Raw genomic sequence first — 25,122 nt, 5'->3', positions numbered from 1 at the left:
CTTCTGGCCCAGGGTGACAGGACCCAGGCCTGGCTCACACACAGAAACAGTCTCCTCATGTGCTGCTAACATTACATGTTATTCCTCGCGTCACTTCACTGGGACAAACTCTAGCCAGTCAATATTTAACAAAGTAAGACTGGATCAGAGATGGTCAGGGGGTTGGAAAAAGAGTGTGGCTCAGTGCAATTTTTTGCCAAATGCAGGCGATCACATTCCTGCTAGCTCACAGAACTCTTCCAGAGAGACAGAAACCTTAACATCTTCAGAATTTTAGTAGGGGTAGGATAAAATATATAGTTCTCTTTTACACTGAGAAAAATAAAAATGCTCAAAAATATGCTGAGAAGTTTAGAAGCTAAGTAGGAATTGAATTTGGGCTCAATTCCCATGTGTAGACTCTGGTTTTCAAATAGGATTTTAAATTTAATTGAGCGGATATTCCTTTTTCATCAGCCAGATTTTCTTAAAAGCCTATTATCTCTCTCTCTGTCCACCCATCCATCTACCCGTACATTCATCTACCCATCTATCCATTTACCCATCCATCCACCCATCCATCCATCCATCGTGTGAAAGCAGCAGGATGGCAATGCAAAACAAAATCATAAACTGATAACTGCCAAAAGGAGTGGCTCTGAAGGGAAGGAAGGCTTTGCTTAGCTCATTTTGTTTAACAGTTACTAACAGACTATTCACACCATTTCTCAGCTTGGGCTCCATTAGACATACTGTTTCACCTCTGATACTACTGACTTACTTACTCTAATTCCTTGCATCCCTTGCTTTGTAAGCCATTAAATTCCTTTCCTTAAGAAGCTCTCAGGCAGCCAGCATGCACGTTTGACTGAAAGAATCTTTTTGCCTACTCCCTGTGGTCAGGAATACCCGGGCCTCCAGGGCCCCCTGGGAGTGTTGAACTTATGAAAGGTGAACCAGGTGACTGTGGTCTGCCGGGGCCTCCAGGTCCCCCAGGCCCACCAGGCCCTCCAGGACGCAAAGGCTTCCCAGGATGTGATGGAAAAGATGGCCAGAAAGGTATGAATGCAAGTAGTTCTTTAAGTAGTACTGGATGACTTTTATTATTTAGCCCTTAAGGGTCTGGGGTATGCACCACTATGGGGTATTTCTCATTTCCTATGGAAATAGTGACTACATTTCCAAAGTGTCCTGACTTACCCAGAGTCCTAAAATTTGGGTAATAGTTGGACAAGTAAGAAGAAGAAACACAAGTTCATCTTTAGCCCCTAATAACATTCTTGATAATCTTCTAGACAAGAACTAAACAATAGAAATTTAATGCAAGCTACGTATGTAATTAAAAGATATAGTAGCCACATTTTCAGAGTAAAAAGAAACAAAAGAAATTTTCATACTTTATTTTATTTAACGTAATATATTCAAATATTATTTTAACATAAAATCGATATGAGTTATCAAAGGGATAACTAGGTCTGGTTGTACAAACCTAGTTCTTATCCCAAATAAGACACTCCTTTCTGAAATCTGTTTTGTATTTTACACTTATGGCACAACACAACTTGGACTTGCCAATGTCAAGTGTTCAATAGCCACATGTGTTTAGTGGCTTCTGTATTGGACAGTTCCCTTTTAGACTGCTGACTTTGTCTTTTTATAATCACAAGAGTCTCCATTACTGAATTCCCCCAGTATTTAAGGCTAAAATATTTATTTTAACTAATTTTTACCTAACTGCTAATAGTTGGAGACCTTAGTTCTTGGTTACGAGAATTTTAGAGAATTATGAGGTTCATAGGATATTTTGTTGAGAAGAGACCAATAAAGCTTATCCATTTTACCTCCCTTATGTCATAAATAAGGAAGCTTGATACCAGAGAAGCAAACGATGGGCTTCCCTGGTGGTGCAGTGGTTGAGAGTCCGCCTGCCGATGCAGGGGACACGGGTTCGTGCCCCGGTCCGGCAAGATCCCACATGCCACTGAGCGGCTGGGCCCGTGAGCCACAGCCTCTGAGCCTGCGCGTCCGGAGCCTGTGCTCCGCAACGGGAGAGGCCACAACAGTGGGAGGCCTGCGTACTGCAAAACAAAACAAAACAAAACAAAAAACCACCATGAGGCCACCATGACTAGAATGCAGATGGCATCCCTGAGATTGTGCAGTGCACAACATATACAATAGTACACAGCAATCCTCTTCACTTTTATTAGCAATAAAATCAGTTTTAGAAATTGTGGAGTATATCTGCAGGTATTTGGGCTTCCAGTTATTAAACCCCAGAATTGGACAGACGCGTCTAGCACTCTATTCACCAAGAGGAAGGAGGAGGGGGTTTGGCTATACAACCTTGTTCCTCTTCCTAATAAGATACTCCTCCTCCCCAGTGGCTTCCCTAGAGAATGAGCCTTCACCTGGAAATATACTTCAGGATTAGGGAAAGAGCAAGCCTTATAAATAACAGCAACATACAAAAGGATATACAAAGAGTTAGAAATATTGGTGGAGCTACTAACGATGCTTCTTAACTCCCATTCCAGTGGGCATAAGGGTCAAAGAGTGCTTAACTGTTAAAAGGATGAGGGAATTTCCTCAGTTTACCTTGCTAGACTTACACAGTGAGAAATACTTGATCTATTCCATAAATTTTTTTTTTTTTTTTTTTTGCTGTACACGGGCCTCTGACTGTTGTGGCCTCTCCCGTTGCGGAGCACAGGCTCCGGACGCGCAGGCTCAGTGGCCATGGCTCACGGGCCCAGCGGCTCCGCGGCATGTGGGATCTTCCCGGACCGGGGCACGAACCCGCGTCCCCCGCATCGGCAGGCGGACTCTCAACCACTGCGCCACCAGGGAAGCCCATATTCCATAAATTATTAAGAATCTATAGAAATACAGTGGTGAACGAATTAAAATAGAGTCCCCACTAATTAAATTAAACATAGGGTTTCACCGGGGAAAAAGTTCCCATTTCAGGATCCATCTGTATTAACTGAGGTAAAAGCTCTGAGTGGTGGAGCACACTTCTCCAAGTGCTTATCAAAAAGCAAGTGGACTTGGGTTGGGATTCCAGGGAGGGCTTCCCTGGTGTGATCTGCACACTACAGAGTGAGGGCACTTGCTGGATGGGGGGAAGGAACAGTATGTGCGAGGCACTGAGTGGCTGGTGTGGCTGAAACAGAGAGTGAGGAAGAATGGGTGGGAACTCAGGGCCGGGTGGTCTCCAGACAGTGGAGCATCTTTCCTTATTTTTCCCTTCCGTGTGGTCCTTTGACTGTCTCCAGAGAAAGTTCAAGATGACTGGGCTTTTCATTCTAATTTAGTTTTGTCTTGGTCATGGAACAATTTTCCTTAGTCCAGTTGATGGATAGTTATGTTTCCTTCAGACAGAGGCAGCTCTTCTCGACCTTGCAGAAGAAAGTTGGGGTCTATTCTGCACTCTAAGTCTGGATTTGCCCTGCATTTTGCTGGAGTGAACCTCTGAATTCAGTCCATTGAGCTGTCATTATCTTTATATTGCTTCCTTCTAGTGCCCTCCTTTTTATATGTTACTTTTAGGACCAATGGGATTCCCGGGGCTGCAGGGGCCACCTGGAACTCCTGGGCCACCTGGAGAGAAGGGTTTACCTGGACCTCCAGGCAGACAGGGGCCCTCGGGTCCTCCAGGTAAGCTTCTAATGCCTAGTCATCTCCACCCAGCAGCCTACATACAGTGTTTTGTTTAAATATTTATGATGAGGGTCATCTTTCAGAAGGTAATTATTCTGAAATTACCAGCAAATTCTAATAAGTTAAGCTCTTTCTGATAAAGATTATGTTTATCTCAGGCTGCACTACAAAGTCTCAGGTTTGTTAAACTTATTTATTATCAGAGCAAGTAAGTTTGAAAGTTAGGAGTTGCTTTTACATGTACTATTTCTAAGGTAAATATCCATAAATCTGTGTTCCCTCAAACAAGAGGGAAAGACTGATTTGATTATTGTATGTGAAGACTATATATTCAATACCTGCCCCCAAATTCCCTCCTATCCATTCTCCTAGATGTTTTATTAAACTTTTCCTGTAAAGTACATTAGTTGTTATGAAGATGAAAGGCTATTCGATTTAAGCTCTGTAGACAACAGGTTTTCATCAGAGAGTCAAAATAAGCAAAGGAAGGGTTGGAAGGGCAAACAGACATGTATTTGAGATTGGCAGAAGTAATACCTTTGAAGATCCTAAATCAATACTATGGCAGTATGTTGTCAGTTCAGAATATTTTGCAATCTCGTAAATTAGCACTCTAGTCCAAAGAATAAGTAAACTGCACTGCTTTATGATGGATCACAGAACAACATGACAAAGAACTTATACTATGATTCATCTCTTATTTCCTTTCTGTGCATAATCTAGAAAATTTGGCAAATTAATATGGAATTTTCAGAAGCCTTCGAATGGACGGAATTTCTACATACATTAAATTGGGGCATATTTGCCATAAGAAATCAACTCGTATTTTATATTGTGCAAGGGAGTTTCACTCCAGGTCTTTCTAGATATGAAAACTCCATTAATCATAGATGTTCTTGTCAGTAACATTGATGTGGACTTTTTATGTAAATAAGTTGCTGTCATTCTACTTGTCATTTCACTTTTGTCCTAATTCACACGTTTATAATCTCTTTCTGCCATATGAAAATCGTTGTGTGGCCTCATTTTTTGGGCTTTGGATCTCTCCAGGTTCCAGAGGTAAGCATTGCTCTAAGATGAATAATTTCCTCTACATCTCATTTGCCGTCATTTCCATACTTCCCTTTTTCACTGTATGTGTGAGTGCAGCTTTGTTACATTTTTTAGATGGGGTGCTGTAATTATATTAGGTTTTAATGCCTTTGCTTCCTTGTTACACATATGGTAACCTCATATTAGAGTGCCCCAATGCTGAGCCTCATTACAGGTTGTCAAGGCGGCGTAGAGACTCAGCTTATAGAATTTCAATTCAGGCACAGAGTATGAGTGCTTTCTCTGTGAAATGCTACAGTACATACCAACGCAGGTTTCCTTTCTAAATTCTACAATACAAATACAGAGAACGTCCCTAAAATAAGTAGAATCAACAACATGAAAAGCTGGGTCCTTACTAGTAAGGACCAGTAAGGGGCTGTGACGAGCCTTTCCCATCACACCCAAAATCCACTGTCAAGGAGCAAGTTTCTTTGTGTGTTAAAATGAGAATGCCATTATGCTTTTCAACGAAGTGTTCACTCAGTCCTCCACAATGCGAAAGCAACCTATGATTTAGTGTCTGGCATTTTTAAAGAGAATAAAAAGTTTCTCAAAAGAAGAAAAGAAAAATCGTGAAAGTGTACATTTGTTCTTTCCAGGCCTCTGTTACTAACCCTAAGGAATGTTGCCCTGAATACAGACACCATTTATTATTTTTAGGGTCCTTACAAGAGATACCTCGGCCCCTTTCTTTCAGCTTCTGGTTTGTCAAAAACTAAAGAAATGCAAAATCAGAATTTTAAGAAATCCTGCTATTTTAAATGTTTATATTTTAAAATTACTATTGTATATTTAATGAGTTTCACTTCAGTCCTTTTAGTGTCTCTCTTGACTGTATATATAAACTCACTGGAATATAACATCAACATCCTAAATGTGAAGCACCAGCCAAATGCCCACCCATCCTCCACTTACTTGCTTCCTCTCTCTACCCTCACTGGTGAATTCCCACCATAATGCACCAGATTATCCAGGGAAAGTAGGAAATACCTACATGCATCTCTCTCAAGTCACTCAGAGCAAAAAAGCCAAGTTTTACATTAAACTGTATGTACTGTTAAAAGGTCTCTAACTTGGTGGCACTTGTGGTTTCATACAATATTTTCGAGGAGTTTAAATTCCAAACAGCTTATAGGGTTCAAGTTCATTTTCCCACAGGCACAGTAACTACCGTGTAGACTGCGTTGTCATTGTGGCCAGGTTTTCTAGGATTTTCTCACTGCTTTATCATTGTTCTTAAAATTATTTTGCACATTTGTATGAATGTTAAGAAGACCATAACTAATAAATGATGTGTTTTACAATATGTTGCATTTCTTAGAATTCACCACGTAGGTGTTCAGAGTTCTTAGGGAAGGCATTATGGGGTGTGGGTGAAGAGGGCAGTTTTGGAGCCAGGATGTCTTGGATTTTTATCTAGACTGTGCCACATAGTAGCTTCGTGACCTTAGGTATGTTGCTTATTTACCTGAGCCTGAGTTTTCTTCCCTGTAACCTTCTAATGACAGCACACACACACACAGGCTGGGTGGGAACATTCAATCATAAAGCACTTAGCACGAGGGCTGATGCATGATAAAGCATCCAGTAAGTGTTAGCTGTTATCATTTTGGCTTAGTGTTATTATTTCTTTTTCCTTGTGGAATGTTTGCAGGGTGACTGAATGAAGATTGAGCAAAAAACCAAAACAAAACAGTTTTTAGAGCTGTGAATGTGCCCAAGAAGAAAAAAAAAATTAAACCTTTAGGGCAGTGGTTCTCTAAGTGAGATTCCCCATGTCAGCACCATCAGCTTTACCTGGGCACATGTTAGATATGTAAAATGTTGCCCCACACCCCCAGACCTACTGACTCAGAAACTCTGGGCTCTAACAAGCCTGACAGATGATTGTGATATGCTAACGTCAGAACTGCAGCTTTCCAGTGGTGCTTCTGAGTCCTGGCTAACATTGGAATCATCTGGAGAGTTTAAAAAATTAGTAATGCCCGGGTTCCACCCCCCAGAGATTCCTTTTTAATTATCTAGATGGGGTGCTGGCAGCAGTATGTTTGAAAAGCTCTGCAGATGGGTTTATTGTAAAATCAAGCTTGAGGGCACTGCCCGGGCCACATGCTATACCAATGAAACCAGTATTTCTGGAGTGGGACCCAGAAATCAGTATTTTTATAACTCGCCTGGATAATTGCAACGTGCACTCAAGGTTGAAAGTCACTGCCTCAGTGCCTCTAGCAATCCTGAAATTGTCCCCTTGAGTAGCAGACACTCTGGAAACCCAGCTGGCTGCAGTGTAGACTGATGAATTAGTGTGATGTTAAGCTGAGTGTGAGGAACACACCAGGACCTCTCCGCATGCCACCTGTGGCCAGCTCCTAGTAAGAAATGGCCCAAAGATTGCGAATCCTGTGAAGGTCACCAAATGATCGCTGTCACGGCCCATTTTCACTATTTCATACTTATTTTGCTTCCTCTGAGATCCCATTCACTCACTCATTCAGGCTTTCAGTCATTACCAAAAAGCATTCTAGAAGTTTTCACAGTGAACAAGACAAAGTCCCGTCTTCACGGAGCTGACATTGGACGCTTGAACACGCTCCATAACATTTCAGTGTAGTGTCAGAAGGTCATCCAGCTCGAGATGGCAGAAGGACCTGGTTCATAAGCATTTGAATCCCTCACACAGGTGGTGATTCTAATTTCAGGTGAACCTGGGCCCCCTGCAGACGTGGATGCTTGCCCCCGAATCCCAGGGCTTCCTGGGGTACCAGGCCCAAGAGGACCAGAAGGAGCCATGGGGCTCCCCGGAATGAGAGGCCCCCCAGGACCAGGTATGAGCCTCACACTGATTGTTCGGTACTGGCAGCATAGATTGCTGAAACGAAAATCTGGGTGTTTGCTACGTAGTTTTTTGGCGTGGAGCCTAAACAACTAGTGGGGATGAAGCAGTGGAAACCTCCTTCCCCTTAAACATTTTCTCTACATCTGTCCAAAAGTTTAATCATGTAGTAATAGGATCGACATATCCCTTCTATTGTGATGGGGAACGCCTACTTTAATCATTTACTCTTGGGCAGCTTTTGGGCATGAGGTTTTGTGTGTGTGTGTGTGTTTTGGCGGTACGCGGGCCTAAGTCATGAGGTTTTGAAACCTCTTAGCACCACAGAGTAGATGCTCTGTGAGTAGTCATTATTAGGTGTTGATTTGACCTTGAGTTAAAAACAATTGAATTGGGACCCAGTGGAGCAGAACAGCCTACAGGAAGGGAGAAGGAGGTATATCACTTGGAAGAGGAAAAGGGAAGAGGGGGAGGGTCATGTTAAATGATGGCAAAGATGGCGTTGTTCATCTAACGGGTCTGAGCATTGCTCAGTCATTGTCAGGGTGGCAGGATTCGTATGTAAGTATTTAGACTAAACCATTCCTTTAAAAGGTGCCCTCCAAATGGTTTATTTTCTCTTCATATATCCCCATCTCATTGGGTAATTTACAAAGAGATTAGAGAGTTCAGGCTGGTCATCTGGAGATAACTTATCTTTTTAGACCAGTGGCAGTGCCTGTGATTCTAGATACCACATTCTAGAAACAAATGTGCAAACTAGCCTAAGAGGCATGAAACCATTCCTCTTCCTGGCTTTCCCAATGCCCAGCTGTGGCTTTGGCTTCTTTTGGTTCAGGGCCAAAGAAATTGGAAGTAAAACCGAATTTTGCACCACCTGTTTTCCTTGTGTTTCCCCAAACCCAAGTAGCTAAGGACCCAAGAGATGTCCCGGTCCGCTGGAGTCTGTGTAGTTCTTGGGTAGCATCCAGAACAGCTCTGGAGCCTTGTTTATGTTAGTATGGGGTTTTGTTGTTTGTATTTGCTGCATTGCATCTGCGTTTGTGCAGTCAGTTAATTGAGTGTGGATGGGAGCAACTTCCTTTAACAGCCCATGGGCGCTGGGAGTTGAGAGTAGTTACTTTTTTTTTTTTTTTTTTTTGGGGGGGGGCACTCTTTGCATGAATAAACCCTTAGTCAGGGCTTCCCTGGTGGCGCAGTGGTTGGGAGTCCGCCTGCCGATGCAGGGGACGTGGGTTCGTGCCCCGGTCCAGGAAGATCCCACATGCCGCGGAGCAGCTGGGCCCGTGAGCCATGGCCGCTGAGCCTGCACGTCCGGAGTCTGTGCTCCGCGACGGGAGAGGCCACAACGGTGAGAGGCCCGCGTACCGCAAAAAAAAATAAAATAAAATAAAAAACAACCCCTTAGTCAGTCAATAAACTCGTCACTCAACCTTATTTTAAAACCAAGCTGCCTTGTTGTGTATATATCTGCAATATTGAGGGCTGGTCTCATCCCCCCTTTAAAAAATTAACTTTCAAGTAGAAGATGTGGCCTGTAATGGGTTTCTGCAAATTCATTTGAGAATACTTCCAGACCCCCTCTACTCTCTTTTTTTTTAATTTATTAATTTATTTTTGGCTGCATTGGGTCTTCATTGCTGCGCGCGGGTTTTCTCTAGTTGCAGAGTGCGGGGGCTACGCTTCCCTGTGGTGCATGGGCTTCTCATTGCAGTGGCTCCTCTTGTTGCGGAGCACGGGCTCTAGCCACACGGGCTTCGGTAGTTGTGGCTCGTGGGCTCAGTATTTGTGGCTCGCGGGCTCTAGAGCACAGGCTCAGCAGTTGTGGCGCACGGGCTTAGTTGCTCCACGGCATGTGGGGTCTTCCCAGGCCAGGGCTCGAACCATGTCTCCCTGCACTGGCAGGCGGATTCTTAACCACTGCGCCACCAGGGAAGTCCCCCTCTGCTCTTTATAAAATGCAGTACTAGGTGTTGTGGGCAAGACAGATGTGAATGAGATGTGGGTCTCACAGCCTCATGGTAGACATAGCTGGCAGATCATAAGTAATTCTAAATAATAGGAAATTATAATTCGTGTTTTGAAGGAGTTTCAAGCAAAAGGCTTTAGGAAAACGGGATGGGGAGAGGTAATTCCAGCCTGGAGGATTGCAGGACTCCTAAGACCCCAGCAGGAGCTGGCATTTGAGCAGAGCTTGTAAGGAGAGATTGCACTTTGAGGAACCAGAATTGTCCAGCAGGGAGATGGCAGGAGGACAGTTGGGGCAGGTTGGCCTAATAATCCAGAAACTGAGAACCGGCTACATCTTTGCTGCTCAAAGTGGGGTCTGAGGACCAGTAGCAACTGATGCCACCCCCCAGACCCACCTAATTAGAATCTGCATTTTAACAAGATCCCCAGAATATTTGTATATCCATTCAAGTTGGAGAAACCCTAACTCTATTATATGAATGCTGTCCTCAAAAGAGTCAGCTAAGAGGGATGCCTTCTTGAGTGACTCAGTCCTAGCTCTAGGTTAAAGTCACCTGGAGGGGCTTGAAAAAGTAATGATGTCCAGGGCTCATCCCAGACCAGCAAAACTCAGAGGGAGACAGGGCCCCGAGCATCAGTGTTTTGAGAAAGCTGCCCAGATGATTGTGGCAGGCCGCCAGGGCTGAGACCCATTGCTTCACCCCAGTATCAGTCGAGACCAGATAGGTGGTTGGGTTCACCCACTGTGGTGGCTTTGGAAAATAACCAAAGAAAGTGACAAAGAAAAAAATCAAATGGGCAAATTCTGCACACTTTAACTTAGTAGTTGTCTTGGTCACATACAAGATTCTCTCTGCATAGATTGTGAGCTTCTGAAAGAGGGCTGACTGTCTGTGGTCCAGGTGTGATCACCTGTCATCTCGAATTCCTCCTGACTTGGGGTCGGCTGGGCTTATCCAGCCACAGGTGGCCACAGAACGGCCGTCTCTGGCTTCCCGTGCCCTCTCCTTACTGATGTCACTGACCCTGCCTGCTGGCAGTGGGGACACCCCGAGGCCACCGTTGTGCCACAGAATGTGATTGTTATGTTAAAAAAAAAGTACACAGTCCTCCCCGGGAAGCATCACCCACTTTCCCCAAACCATCTAACAGTGTGGGCTGCACTCCTCTGTGGTCCAGCTTCCCTGGAGCTCCTTTTGGCCCTGCTGTGTACCCGCTCCCAACCCACTGCTTTCTACAGGGCCCCCTCTTCTCTGATACAGCCCCCAACCCGGATCCTGTTGTAAAGAACCCTCTTTGCCATCAGTGTATTCCTTGCTCCCCTCTCCCTGTCTGCTCCCACTGGCCACCCTAGACGCGTTGGCCGTGCTATCCAGTTACTGAAAAGTGACAGGTATATTCTAAGGGTTTAAAGTGGCCCAGCCGTGATGGACTTGCGTCATCTGTCCTTTTCTGAAGGCGACTCTTTCAGCAGGGTGTGTGGGGCTGTAAAGACCACCCCAAGTTTGGTTGTGAAGGATCAGCTGCCCCTGAGAAGTACCACCTCCACTTAAAGTGACATTGTGGTTTTCTTCCTGTTTTCCCTCAAAACCTTTCATTGCTAAGCTGATTTTGTATCCAAGGGCTGCCGCTGAAATCTACATAGAGAAAAACGAAGTTCTGATTCTTTCCTACCCAGTATGAGTGGGTAATGGCCACACTAAGTAAAACTTGAGTCTGTTAAGAGCTCTCGATCGCAGAAGGTCTAATGCTTTTCTACTCACACATCTCTTTTTTTTTGCCGTACGCGGGCCTCTCACTGTTGTGGCCTCTCCCGTTGTGGAGCACAGGCTCCGGACGCGCAGGCTCAGCGGCCATGGCTCACGGGCCCAGCCGCTCCACGGCATGTGGGATCTTCCCGGACCGGGGCACGAACCCGTGTCCTCTGCATCAGCAGGCGGACTCTCAACCACTGCGCCACCAGGGAAGCCCCACACATCTCTTTGATCTACAACTTTTCCTTCCTGGGTGGCCCTCAAAGGCTGAGACTTCCTGTGATGAACACAGAAGTGGTTTCCATTCTGGTTTGAACTGTCACTGCCTAATGGACGTCCCCATGTCCTGTTGGGAGCGTTTATCTTCTAGTCAGCACGTGACTCTCTCAGAGGAGGGACTCCATCCGACATTGCTGGGCTTTTAGACGTAGGTCTGTTCTGTGAAACAAGTTCCAAGTAGAAAGCTCCAGGCACACAACTCGGGTTAACAAAAGCCTTCCTTCCTGGCTCTCAGAAACGTCATTTGCTGACAATTTCCCTTTGTCTTCCCCTAAAGGGAGCAAAGCCTCTATTGTTAACATCTGGCAGGGAACTCTTTCCCAGACGGGGCAGTGAGCTTGTCGCATGTCCATACTTGGGAAGGAATGTCTGCTGCCTTGTCTGTGATGTGTGCATTGCTTCGCTGTCTCATTAGCCCTGGGCAGCCCTTTCCAGGATCGCACAGTGGCCACGTGTTGGAATCACCTTGTTGGGTGGGAGACAAAAGAGCGCTCTGAGCTCACCGTGCGGCCCTAGGTTCCTTCCGAGATAACGGATATTCTCTTTGAAGCTGGTGGAAAGAGATGCACCAACTCACATACCGTAGCGCCATCCAGGAAGAGGCTTCTGCCCAGTTAGGGGAGGGCGTCCCTCCCCTCCAGGGGAGGAGAGGTTTCCTTTCTCACTTACTGAATGGTGACCATGTAAGAACGTAGTCCAGGCACGGCAGGACATTCCGAGAGAACTTGTTTATGATCCAAGAGGAGACAGAGTGACATCACAGCACCCCGAAAGCCAGGAGCACCCCCGACACCCACACTGAAAGTAGTGCGACCAGCGTCGGGTGTAGGGGGGCGGTGGCTGCTGGATGTGGGATGAAAAGAGGAGGTTTGTGGGGGCCGCTCGGGCAGGTGATGTTAGGACAAAATGTAAAGGCAGTGACGTTTGGGGGGCGTGCACTTCAGATGGCTTTAAGGGTGCCTGTGTGAGAGCGGAGTCGAGTGAGACGTCTGGTCCCCTGAGTACGGCAGCCCCTGCGCCACATCCTCGGGTGGCCCCCGCTGCCTTGAAGAACACGTCCCGGCGTGGAAAAGAGGGGCAGCTACTGAAGTGAGCCCTCTTGGACTTAATGGTTGGTTTTAGGCTAATTTGTGGCAGAGAGAGGGATTGGACAGAGAAGAATGATCGAGAAAGGGAGAGAGGGAGAGAGAATAGAGGTAGAGAACGGCAGCCTTGAGGGACTACTGATTCAGGTAATTAGGGGAAGGGCTGCAAAGTCCCCCGCAGGCAGGGACCAAATCTGCTACCCAGACCAAAGGAGATTGTGGCTAATGAACTTATGTCTTGGGCCAAAAGGAGCCAAACACTTAAGGAACCGCTCGAGTCTCAGTGTGACGGCTGGCTGCCAAGGCCCCAGGGAACACGCCTGAGCCCTGGTCACCAAGCAGGGTCTGGAGATGGATGGCGCAGCCTCTGCCCTCGGCCTGCCAGGCCTGTTTCCTCACTACACGTGGTCAGCACCATGGCCTTTCTTAGCCTCTGTCTCCCCACTGGTAGCCTGGCATGTGGGAGCACCTCGTCACGTGGCTCCTGTGAAGACTGAACTGGATCATTCACATAAAGGGGTAGCACCTTGTAACCCTCAACAAAGAGCTGTTTTTAAAAATTGATGCCCTGGGCTTCCCTGGTGGCGCAGTGGTTGAGAGTCCGCCTGTCGATGCCGGGTACACGGGTTCATGCCCCGGTCTGGGAAGATCCCACATGCCGCAGAGCGGCTGGGCCCGTGAGCCACGGCCGCTGAGCCTGCACGTCCGGAGCCTGTGCTCCACAACGGGAGAGGCCACAACGGTGAGAGGCCCGTGTACCACAAAAAAAAAAAAAAAAAAAAAAAAAAAATTGCTGCCCTTGCTTTAAATTTAACCTGACTCTCAACTAAATGCTATTAAGTTTTATTCATTCCTCCATTCAGGATTCCAAAAAGTTATTCTTAAGGAAAATATTTAATTACAAAAGCCAGATATGTTCAGTGTTAAAAACAACAACAACAAAAAACAAAAAAAAAAAACCCAACCAGGTCAAATATACAAGACTATGAAGAAAATGTGAAAATGTCTCACTCAACACCTCGCTGCTCTGGCTTCAGATCCTGACTCTGCCCATTAATGATTCATTGGCCTTAATTGATCAAGTTACTTGATCTCTTAGAGCCTCAATTACCCCCACTGCCAAGTGGAGACAGTATAACCCCAACTTCAGGTAGCTGCAGGGATGAAATGAGCCAATGCAGGTTGGTCCACATGGGAGGCCCAGGGCTGACACGAGGAATTCATGCAGTAAAATGCTAGCCCAGTGGGGGTCACATCGTTGTCATCACCACCATTGTGAACTTTCCTGCAGGGTGCAAAGGAGAGCCTGGGCTGGATGGCAGGAGAGGCAAGGATGGCCTTCCAGGGTCCTCTGGGCCTCCAGGACACAAAGGTGACATGGGAGAAGCGGGCTGCCCAGGAGTACCAGGTAAGGAGTTTCGGTTTCTCTTCTTTTCCCTGCACAGTGGATCTGAGACTGTTTACAAGATCCCCTGGCCTCTTAAGCATTTGCCTTAGATATCCACTCGCCAGGCTTTAGGGAGACAAAGCAACAAGAACAGAACAGGCTGTGTCCTCCACACTGTAACTGATACTCGACCATCATAAAAACAGGTCAAGGCCCTGTGTCCATTATTTTCCCAAAACACTGTACATTAACCTAAAAGGCTCTGCCATTTCCACTGTTCACTTTCCCGAGGTAAGCCCGGCATTGGCTGTGTGACTGCCACTGAGAGGCTGTGCTGAAGATCTTAGGGACAGCGGGGGTGGTCTCACATCTACAACTGACTGAATCACTTGGCCTCTGGTTTTCTGAGTTCATTCATCTTAGCATACAGCCATCAATCAACTTATATAGAATACAAGGCTGTTCCTTAAGAAAAATATTTGAGAGTGGGCCTTGGATGAGAAGAGATAAGACTCTACAGAATATAAATTTGAACTCTAACACACTAGGCAATATGTTAGGGCCCAAAGACTCCCAGGTACCCTCTCATCTTTGGAGAGTATCTATGTGGCAGTACCGGGTTACTGATGAGAAGCAGGTGAAGGGGTGGGAGAGGGGCTGAGGACGGGGCCCTTCAAGAAAACGGAAGCTGCAGACCAAAAGCAGCAGCTCAGCTTCTGCTCTGTAGAAACCGTTGTCATGTAGAAATGCAGGTTCAAAGTTCCCTCCACTCTGCTTTTCTAGCTGGAAATCTTAACTCATCAAATCTTGGTAAGTCAAACAAAACACGTGAGCAGGATGCAGTCCACAGCTACCGCTTTGTAACCTCTGGTTTATAGATGAGAAGAGCTGCCAGTCTTCCAGAAACAGCACTTCTTTAAAACACCTCTTGATTTCAAAGTCTAACTTCACCTTTTGCTTTCGGCAATTAGAAGTAGCCACGGGCCTTCTTCCACGGGTCAGCCCTTTAGAGATGCCAAAGGAGAGGCTTCTGCCCACGTTCTGTACAACCGTTCATTTCCCACCAGCCACTTAGAGTTCTAGAATTCGGCCCTCCTTCCGCCTCCCTCCCTTATAAAAGAAGAGCTACAAAGCCAAACATATGGATTCCAAGCCCTTGTCCTTCTTAGAATGGAACTGACGATATGGCAGAACAGTGGGACAGGTCTGGGAGGTGTAAGAAAGACTAACTTGGAGATTCACCTTTTCAGAGAGCAGGCTCCCAGTCTAGTCGGAGGGGTCTGGGAGATCCTACGTGGGGTGTGTCATTCTAGTTCTTTTCTTCTCAGCACTTATCATTTATTAAGTATTTCACAATTTACCTTTCGATTATGCTTATTGTCATTTCTCTTCTTTGAGTAAAACGTAAGCTCTAGGAGGCCGGGGATTTTCATCTGTTTTTATGCTAATGTAAGACAAGCAGCTAGAATTTGCTTGGAACAGGTCCTTGCTGAATGAGTTGTTGGTGTACATTGCAGTTGTGTGAGGGGGACATTTCTTTCTGCTCCCTGAGTACTTAGCACAGCAGCAGACAGGGGTGGTGCTAAGAATGCTTGTTAAACTGAACTCGCTAAATGACCTTTATTTATTTGTGTTTCTTTATTCCTCCAGGCCCTCCTGGGCCCGTGGGGGATCCTGGGCCCAAAGGGTTTGGCCCTGGATACCTCAGTGGCTTCCTCCTGGTTCTCCACAGTCAGACAGATGGAGAACCCAGCTGCCCTGTGGGCATGCCCAGGCTCTGGACCGGGTATAGTCTGTTATACCTGGAAGGACAGGAGAAAGCTCACAATCAAGACCTTGGTACGTAGCTGGCACGTGGTCACGCAGGTTCATGGCTTAAGAGCAAAACTTTTGGGTTAGTTGTATGGATTCATCAACATCTTAAATGATCACTCATCTATGGGATTTTTTTTCTTTTTCAACTACCATGCTAATTCTCAACTAATTCTGTTAAACCTATGATCCTGAGAGGTGCCAAAGAAGCTCATTCTGGCTATAGTTATTATTATCTGACTACTTATTATGAGTTAAAAAAATAATTCTTCCTCCATAAGTTAAGGGTAACTCTGATATAAAGTGCAATTTTTATTTCTCAGTGTGAATGATTTGATCAGGATATGGTTGGTTCCTGCGTTTAGATGTAAAATGGTACCCTGGTGGTTACATGGTGTGGCATTAGCCAGCATCAACTCCTCAACCTACGCCAATTTTTTATTTATTTTTTCTTTTGCGGTACGTGGGCCTCTCACTGCTGTGGCCTCTCCCGTTGCGGAGCACCGGCTCCGGACGCACCGGCTCAGCGGCCCAGCTGCTCCGCGGCATGTGGGATCTTCCCGGACCGGGGCACGAACCCGCGTCCCCTGCATCAGCAGGCGGACTCTCAACCACTGCACCACCAGGGAAGCCCTCATTTCTTTTTTGTGGTGGGAATAATTAAGATCTAATCCTTAGTAAATTTGATGATTAGGATACAACATTGCTGTCTATGTTCATTCCGCTGTGCATTAGATCACTAGGACTTATTTATCTACTAGTTGCAAATTTGTACCCTTAAGCAACATCAGAACTTTATTCAGGAAGTTATCCTTGGCACTACTTATCAGTTTTCAAGAGTGGATTTGTGAGCCGCAGGAACTGATTTTTAAGCCGAGGATTGAGTCCCCCCACCCCCTGGGTGCTGGCACTCGTGGTCTCCCTGAGATAGTGGTGGCTGGAGTGGTGGGTGCAGGAGGGCTGTACCCACAGGGACAGCTGGTGTTGAGGTGAGTCTCGTCACGGCTCTCATTGGGCTGTGCCCCCACCCCCGTCCGTAAGGGTGGTGAAAGGGTGCAGGCCTAGAGGGGCAGCTACTTACATGTGTACCACGGGTCACCTCCCCTGCCTTGGTCTAGCCAGAGCCACCATGGCCTCGCTCTGCAGAGCTTTGGGAATAAAATCCAAGCTCCTTAACAAGATGGACAGAGCCCACATCCTCTGGTCTGATTTACCTTGGGACGCCCTTGAGACAGACCCAGACCTGCTCTCCCCACCTTCCCCCCAATGAACTTCTTTGAGTTCTTTGAGCTCCGTGCCCCCCTACTACCCCTGGCCCTCGTTACTGCTGTATAAATAGGCCTTGCCTTTGAAGGGTCACCACCATCTCCAGACCCGGCCAGATCTTTTTCATAATTCAGGTCCTAGCGTAGAGTCACTTCTTACAGCCATCCTTCTTGTAAGCCCCAGTGCCTGCACTTCTCCGGGCTTGTGCTGCTGTGTTCCCAGGGCCCACCTGCCCCTCCCGTTCCCCCATCACGCCGGGCTAGGAGCTTCTTGAAGCTCTCGGGGAAGAGCTGTGCTCCCCTCTCCCTCCAGCACCCGGCCTACTGCTTGGCTCCCGAGAGAGTGATGCGTGGCCGAGGGAACGCGGGCTGGCCCCTGAGACCGCGGAGGCGGCCCAAGTGGCCGGGGGCACGCCCTGCTCTCGCCGCCAAAGCAGCAGGCTTTGGCCAGAGCCTCCCGACGCCAGACCGTGTGCGCACAGATGGGCCATGTCGGGGAGGCCGCGCCTACGCCCCGCACACCACGCTGCTGCCTTCCCTCCCAAGGTCTGGCGGGCTCCTGTCTCCCCATGTTCAGCACAATGCCCTTCGCCCACTGCAATATCCACCAAGTGTGCCAGTACGCCCGGAGGAACGACAGGTCCTATTGGCTGGCGAGCACCGCTCCGTTGCCCATGACGCCGCTCTCGGAGGAGGAGATCCGCCCATACATCAGCCGCTGCGCCGTGTGCGAGGCCCCCGCGCAGGCTGTGGCCGTGCACAGTCAGGACCAGTCCATCCCGCCGTGTCCGCGGGCCTGGAGGAGCCTCTGGATTGGGTACTCTTTCCTGATGGTGAGCCCCTGCGTGCCCGCCGTCCCTAAGCCCCCATCCGTCCGGACTGGACCGTAATTCTGAGAATCCTGTGCAGACCGGACGGCAGTAGGACACGGGGTCACGAAGGCCACCACAGACTATGGCCTGAGGAGATGCAGGGCCACTCTTTTTTCTTATTGTCCATGATTTAAAAAAAAATTTTTTTTATTACTTTGGTAGAATTTGGAAGATAGGTTTGCATCAGCCCTCAGCGAAAGTGGCTTAATGTGTGCACACCCATCACGTCTCCCACGCCTCCTTTCCTCAGCAGATTGTAGTTTCTCCCTCCTGGGATGATTTTCAGGGAAAATGTAAATCAGGCCCAGACCTCGGCGTGTCACTGGATGGGTAGGGGGTTGTCTGCAGATGTCTGAGCCCTAATTCTCTCTTGTTGTCCGGGTAGCACACAGGTGCTGGGGACCAAGGAGGCGGCCAGGCCCTCATGTCACCTGGCAGCTGCCTGGAGGATTTCAGAGCTGCACCGTTCCTTGAATGCCAAGGACGGCAGGGAACTTGCCACTTTTTTGCAAATGAATATAGCTTCTGGCTGACAACTGTGAGACCTGACCTGCAGTTTTCCTCAGCACCCTCACCGGCCACCTTGAAAGAAAGCCAAGCCCAGCGCCAGAGAATCAGCAGGTGCCAGGTCTGTGTGAAGCATAGCTAGAGGACCCACCGCTTGTCATCAGGTCACCAAGAGAAACTTGCTAGGAGGCTAAGGCATCCTAGGCTGTGCTAAGTGATTCAGTGGTGCTCATCTTGGACTCCTGGTTTAGCTGTTCCTTCTGTTTCGATGTGGTTATTCCCACAGTACTGTAATCCCTTCCTCTCTTTGGGACAGATTCAGCAAACGCTTCATGTATGGATTTGTTTGGACCTACCAACCTAGATGAAACCCAGATATTCTTAGCTCGCTTTATTTAAAAGTATGCTAATTCAGGGGAAGGCCAATAGATGATAAAGGCCAGATTACAAATTACATTACTGAAAACGTCATTCATTGGTTAATAGCAACTCAAACAATTGAAGTCAATTCCTCGATAATACAGTGGGCTTTTGGATGGATTTTACAGGAAAAAATAAATAGGCCAACAAATGAAACTAGAAAATAGAGATTTCCTACATTTCAAAATGATTTCCTCTGTAATCTATTTTTCCATGCACTTTAATTGTAAAACTATGACCCACGGAGATTAAACAAAAATCCACACAGCCAGCCTGAAGAGTTCATTTCAAAGCAGAATGAATCATTATGCCAGGAAGGACCACGGTCGCTGTATTCCAGAGATGCGACATTAGCGTAAAACACATCACAGACGAACGTAAAACATTAGGTTCTCTTCTGCATTTTTCAGAGAACAGAAATGCCTGCTTTGGCAACCCTTTGGAAAAGTAGCAATTATGGAAAAAAGTATGTCCAGTAAGGGATTAAGAGCTGAAAAGCTATTAATGAATATTAAGGCAGCGATTCACAAGAATTGACCCCCCACTGCCGTGAACTTCCAAACAGACCGCTTTTGCCCAGTTGGGGTCTGGCTTGTCTTCCAGTGTGCGTGCTAATGGGACTGGAGCCACATGGGGCCATGTTCACATAAAGCATCCTGTTCCCCTCCCTGGGGGCGCCTGCAGAGCTGCCTCACAGAGAGTGCCCGCAACGGACACTTTCCCTCCATCCACATAATGGCATCTCATATGGGGAAGTGACACAGCTATCATTATGCACTTGGGAGAAAATTAAGGACCGACTTAATTAAACTTAGGTAAGAAGATTCATTTAAGTCATCATCACCCCATGCCCCCAAAAGACCTAGCACTCTTTTAAATGAAACAAAGACAACCTACAACTCGAATTTTATGTTCCTGTTATTGGGTCTTACAGGAGTATCCTGCTTTTCTAATCTTAAAAACATTCTTATATTTTATATCAGTCAGTATTAGAGCAAAGCAGCAGTTTGATATTTGGCATTAATATTTTCTGAAAAAGCTTAGAAAATAGGTCACTTTATAGTGAGTACTTTTCTGTATAGCAAAGGATAGGTTTTCTATTTTGCAGGGAATTCAGTGGTCTAATCCTAAAAATTAGAAGGTTTATTGGAAAAGATTTCTAGGAAACTTGCCTTCCTTATTTAAAGAAATGTTTATTCTAGAGAAAACAAGAAATTTCTCATGAGAAAGTGACATTCATTTCAGTGCTCATTTTCAATGCACTTAATAATTAAGAAAAACTCAATTAAAACTTTGTTTATGAGAAATACTTTTCTTGGCAAACGTTGATTGGGAGTGTGCACTTACATGCAGAATATATTTCAAATGAATTTTGCTCTGGGGTGTCCCCCGGATGGCAATTTATTTTAAGGCTACTTCCTGGTAAGAAGAAAAAATATACATTTTAAGAGGAAATATTGTCTTGATGTACCAGAATATTTCCTAGTTCATTTGACCCATTTATTAATTTTTTGAAACTCTCCTATGGCATGCTAAATATTTGATATTGAACCCAATTTCAACCTTGTTTATAATTACAATTTTGTTTCCAAAAGTTTTATCATATATTACCAAAATTCAAGCCTTCTAAAAATTCATCATGTTCATTCATGAAATTGGTCCGAGAACATTTTCTGGGAAGAGGTAAGGGTGATCGATGGACCATAGGAAACATATCTTGCTTGCTATTTTAAACACCTTAACTTTGGTATTAGAATTATCTTAATAAGCTGGTCAAATAAATTTTGAAAATAACAGCCTGAATTAAGTGGGCACGTTCCTCCACAGTGAGTCCGGGATAGTGTAGGAGACTGATTTCAAAATACTGATATCACAAGAGCCCTCTCTAAATCCAGCACAAACGCCACCTGCTGCTTTCGAAAAATTATTTTAAATGGTTGAAAAAGCAAAACAATGGAAAAAATACAATCTTGGATTAGAAGATCCTGTTATTTTAAGCCATCATTTTCTTTACCTGGTTACATATCAATGTACTTTGGACTATCCTTTCTCTCTGAAGGATGAAGAAAGCTTTAAAGTTGTTCTCCTAATCCATTACTGGTGATCATCCTTATCAATATCTCCTTCCCCAGAAGCCCCTCCCCCAGCGGGTTGGTTGGAAGGCCCAAAGAGGGTTGCTCTGGGTCGTGAGCTGAGGGACTAGATGTTTCCTTCTGGGTTCTTATCCTCAGTGAGTGGAGCCCAATCTACGCTGCCAGCTGGGGGGACCCATTCGTATTCCCCATATTCCGTCCCTTCTCAGATTCCCCAGACCTCAACTTCAGTCGCCACTTCCCGTGGATTGCTGCCTTCCCCTCCGGCCTCTCTGCACCTGTCTAAACATACCCTTTGTCTTTCATCTCTACTCTTGTAGTAGACATCTTCCAGCTGCTGCCTCCGGTTTCAAATTCCCGTCGTCATTTCTCTAAGTTGCAAATTTGATTTTGTTATTCCTTGGCTTAAAATCCTTCAATGAGCCCACTGCCTACGAAGTCCAAATGACTTCCTGTGAGGTGAAGGGCCTGTAGGAACTGTCCGCAGCTTACCTCTCTGCTCCTCGCAGAGGTACGCTCCTATCTCTGTGACTTCACTCCTGCTCCTTCCCCCAGTGATGTCCCCTGCAGATAAGTTTACCTGGCAGACGACTACTTATCTTTGGACTGAATTAGCCGGTGGGGAGGAGTGTGTGAATTTCTCCAGGACGACTTGGCCTCCTTTCTGCAGCTCCCAGTACAGTTCGCGGGTCTGCTCACTCTCTCCTGCTTTCCCCACTGCTCCTGTGATGTCTCATCCTGCTGCCTTCCTTCTCTAGCTAAAATGTAAGCCCACAGGGCAGGCAGTATGCTTTACTCATCGTTGTATGCCCTGGGCCTACACAGAGCCGAGCATGTTATTGACCCTTAGTTCTTTCTTCACTGACAATTGCAGCATTAGGCATTAGATGTTCAGCTCTGGGTATAGGGTTCTCATCACCAAAATGGTTACAAGTATAAACCATTTCTTATTTCAAAATATTTTAGTGTGACAACCTATCTGCACACCCACAATCTCCTCTTACAGTTATTGACGGAAAGCCGACTGATAAACTTTAACCATCCCCGCCTCCTGAAAAATAGCTTACTTTTCCATGAACTGAAATTTCAGAAATAAGAATTGAGAGATGTGACAATGAGAGAAGACTCTTCATGGACTTAACTCATGCTGTAACCTGTATTCCCTCATGATTGTCAAAGCGTCCTAGTATAAAATCACCTCTACAGAGTTGTGTACATGTTATTGGTGCTTGGGAAAAGAGGAACAAAGTGGTCCACTAAAACTGGATTTTATCAAGGATTTTATTTTGAGCCTCTTAGAGCTGATAATAAAGCAAATCGTTCTGTTTTCCAGGAACTTACATTAGATTTGTGCTTCTCTCAGCTCACCAGACTAATATGATAATAGTTACTTTTATTTGGTGTGGCTGCAAGAATAGTGGAAAGACGTGCCTTTAGAGTTGGTTGAATCCAAGTTTCAATCCAGCTCTGTCACTCTCCAGAGGTGTTACCCTGGGTGAGTTACACCAACTCCCTGAGCCTCATTTTCCACATTTACAAAGTGGGACATAACACCTACTCTTGCATTGAAAATTAAGTTAGATTCTATGTCCAGCACATAGCAGACCTTGTATATTTATTATGGTCACATCTTCTATTTAAAACAAGCCGTTTAATATGAAAAATATTTCTTGGGATTCTTTACATAGTAGAATTAACATAAGGATTCTCACAGGGCATATAAATTACTGTCTAGAATTATTTATACCAGGCCAATTCTTAATGTCTTTGGGAATGCTATTTTATTTCAGTTCTCAAAGTTATTGTACCACACACACAAAACTCAGAATTTCCTGCAGGGTCATTATCAGGAAGTTCTGCAGGGAACAAAACAACTGACATTAAAAATCAGTACTCTGCAACTGTCACTGTTATTATCTGCCAGAGACTCTGCCTAATGCATTTTCGACCACCAAGGCTGGCTGCCACATCTGTGTGAAATGCTTGAATTTTATGGTGCTTAAATATTTAATGATTCATAGGAAAAAATGTGAAATGTGTCTGATAAGTTGCATCCCTTTCTCTAACCTAGGGTTGTAAAGTTAAAGACTTTCAACATGTAAACTTTGCAAGATGCCTGACCTGCTACTGACATTGAAATCTTGTATTACAATTTATAATATCACTTATGTATAAAAATTCTGTGATGACCTCCAAAAACAACTGTGTTTTATCTGGTGCATTAATTTTCTTTCAAGCCAAAGTGAGTTTACTACTTAACCTACCTTGTAATACAGCCTACCTTGGGTCTGGCTCAGTAGGGAAAACAGGAAAGGTTACACATGGTAGAGGTGTGATCTGCAGATGGGAAGAGCATGAGTAGAGTGTGGAAAGTGACCCCCCTTGGCTTGGGAAAGCGTGGGATTCTGAAGCTCCTGGAAGCACTGTCCTGTACACAGTGATGGGGTGGGGTAGACATGAAACCAGGCCTCAGGGCCCGAGGGGTCCTGCAGCAACCTCTGCTGAGTTGCATGCACCCTCCAGCATGGGGCAGAGACCCCACGGGTCTCAGCTGTCCCATTAGTTGAACCACCTGTTTCACAAGGTTGCTGTAAGGGTTAAGAGTAAGAGATGTAACTACAAAGAGATATAAAATGTACTGTTACTGATGACCAGAGTAACTGGAAGTTAGGGGTCTGTGATGATTATATTTTTATAGCCCATGCACTGCTGAGCACAGGGATGGCTTTAGTGCCGATAATTCACAGGTAATATTCACCTATTTCATGAAGTAACTCTTTTTAAGTAGGAGGGAACTTCAGTGGTATTTGGTCCAGCTTCTCAACAGAAAAATAATGCTGTTTAATTAACATGTCTTGAGCACCTACTATGTGACAGAAACTGTATGAACCCTGTTATAGGCTCTCCCCTCAACCTCTCAACTATCCTATTTTACAGACGAGGAAACTGAGGTTTGGAGAGAATGAATAACTTGCTCAGGGTCACACGGTCAGCACCCAGTAGAACTTGAACCCTGGTCCATCAGTCGCTAAAGATTGTATTTTACCCACACCATTGCCTCCCATACTATTGATTTCATTACATAATTCTCTTCCCAAGCAGCAATATGTATTACCGCCAAATTCAATGATTTCTACTAACAATGTTTCAGTTTTCCTGGATAAAGTATAAATCGTATGTTCCAATCTGCCAGTTCATCTGAAGATCTAAACAAGATGTCAAGATCACTCTCTCCTTGCCCCTAAATATTACAAAAAAAAAAAAAAAAAAGTTAGCACAGACACATCAAACACACCTGCAAAAGTACAGTGGCCAGATTTGGCGGTACCCATAGGGACTCCCTAGTGATACTCTTTGAATGTCCTGGAATCTTGAGTTTTGTGCACTAGGTCGCAGCATTTGTGACGTGGGGCATGCCTCAGACTGACACAGGGGGATGGAGACCTCTCCCCACCATCTGGTGAGCATGCTGTTTTACGAAGTGTTGGGAAAGGCCTGGATTTTTCTATTTCTATGGACAAAAGCTTTCTTTCAAGTGATTCAAGAAAACACACACACACACACAAACCCTCAACAATATCAAGCAGCAACAGGCACCTCTTTTCATGTGTGCCACTGGCGATGGTATAAATGAGCTTCTGTTTCAATCCACAGACGTTTATTGGTTTTGACACTCCAGACAAAGCATTGTTTCAGGTACTGTGAAGAGATACACAGTAACACACTCAGGGCTCCTGCCCTTGTGAAGTTTACAATCTAGAGAGAGAGTCCTCTCACTGAAGGATAACGAGCAATTCTAAGTGGTCTGTGGTAACTGTGACGGACACTCTATAAGAGCGGATCATTCTGGGTTGTGGTGTCTGACGGCAGGACGGGGAGACTCTGGATGCGCAGAGGGAGAGGCAAAGGTTGCTTCAGTTTAAGTCACAGGGTCAGGAAAGCTCACAGCTTGGACGGCGAGACCAGTTAGGAGCACAGACTCTGTTATGGATAAGGGGGGATGAGGCTGAAGGGCTGGCTGGAGCCCCGAGGTTGAGGCAAATGAGTTTGACCTTTATCCTTTGGCAACAGAGAGACAATAGGAGGTACTGAGATGGTGAGTGGCGT

The 25,122-nt window shown here is 45.8% G+C and overlaps 1 protein-coding gene across 2 annotated transcripts in view; it reads left to right on the top strand.

The window, feature by feature from the left end:
• COL4A4 (collagen type IV alpha 4 chain) overlaps positions 1–25,122 on the top strand; it is a 130,187-nt gene that overhangs the window by 104,251 nt on the left and 814 nt on the right. Inside the window, exons 41-47 of one of the 2 annotated variants that reach the window (XR_014016454.1) lie at positions 883–1,038; positions 3,532–3,639; positions 7,437–7,562; positions 13,951–14,067; positions 15,697–15,885; positions 17,670–17,956; positions 18,381–19,737. Coding sequence is in view for 1 of the 2 variants with exons in the window: in XM_081241946.1 (XP_081098072.1) it covers positions 883–1,038; positions 3,532–3,639; positions 7,437–7,562; positions 13,951–14,067; positions 15,697–15,885; positions 17,670–17,956; positions 18,381–18,644 (1,247 nt within the window). In the remaining variant the exon portion in view is untranslated. Of the gene's footprint in view, positions 1–882; positions 1,039–3,531; positions 3,640–7,436; positions 7,563–13,950; positions 14,068–15,696; positions 15,886–17,669; positions 17,957–18,380; positions 23,204–25,122 lie in introns of those variants that run through there. The other variant, XM_081241946.1, reaches the window with a different exon arrangement.

Source organism: Mesoplodon bidens (assembly GCF_964165515.1).
Source record: "Mesoplodon bidens genome assembly, chromosome: 8".
Classification (NCBI taxonomy): Eukaryota; Metazoa; Chordata; class Mammalia; order Artiodactyla; family Ziphiidae; genus Mesoplodon; species Mesoplodon bidens.
Note: the sequence above shows the minus strand (reverse complement) of the source record. Positions and strands in the feature narration are given on the sequence as shown.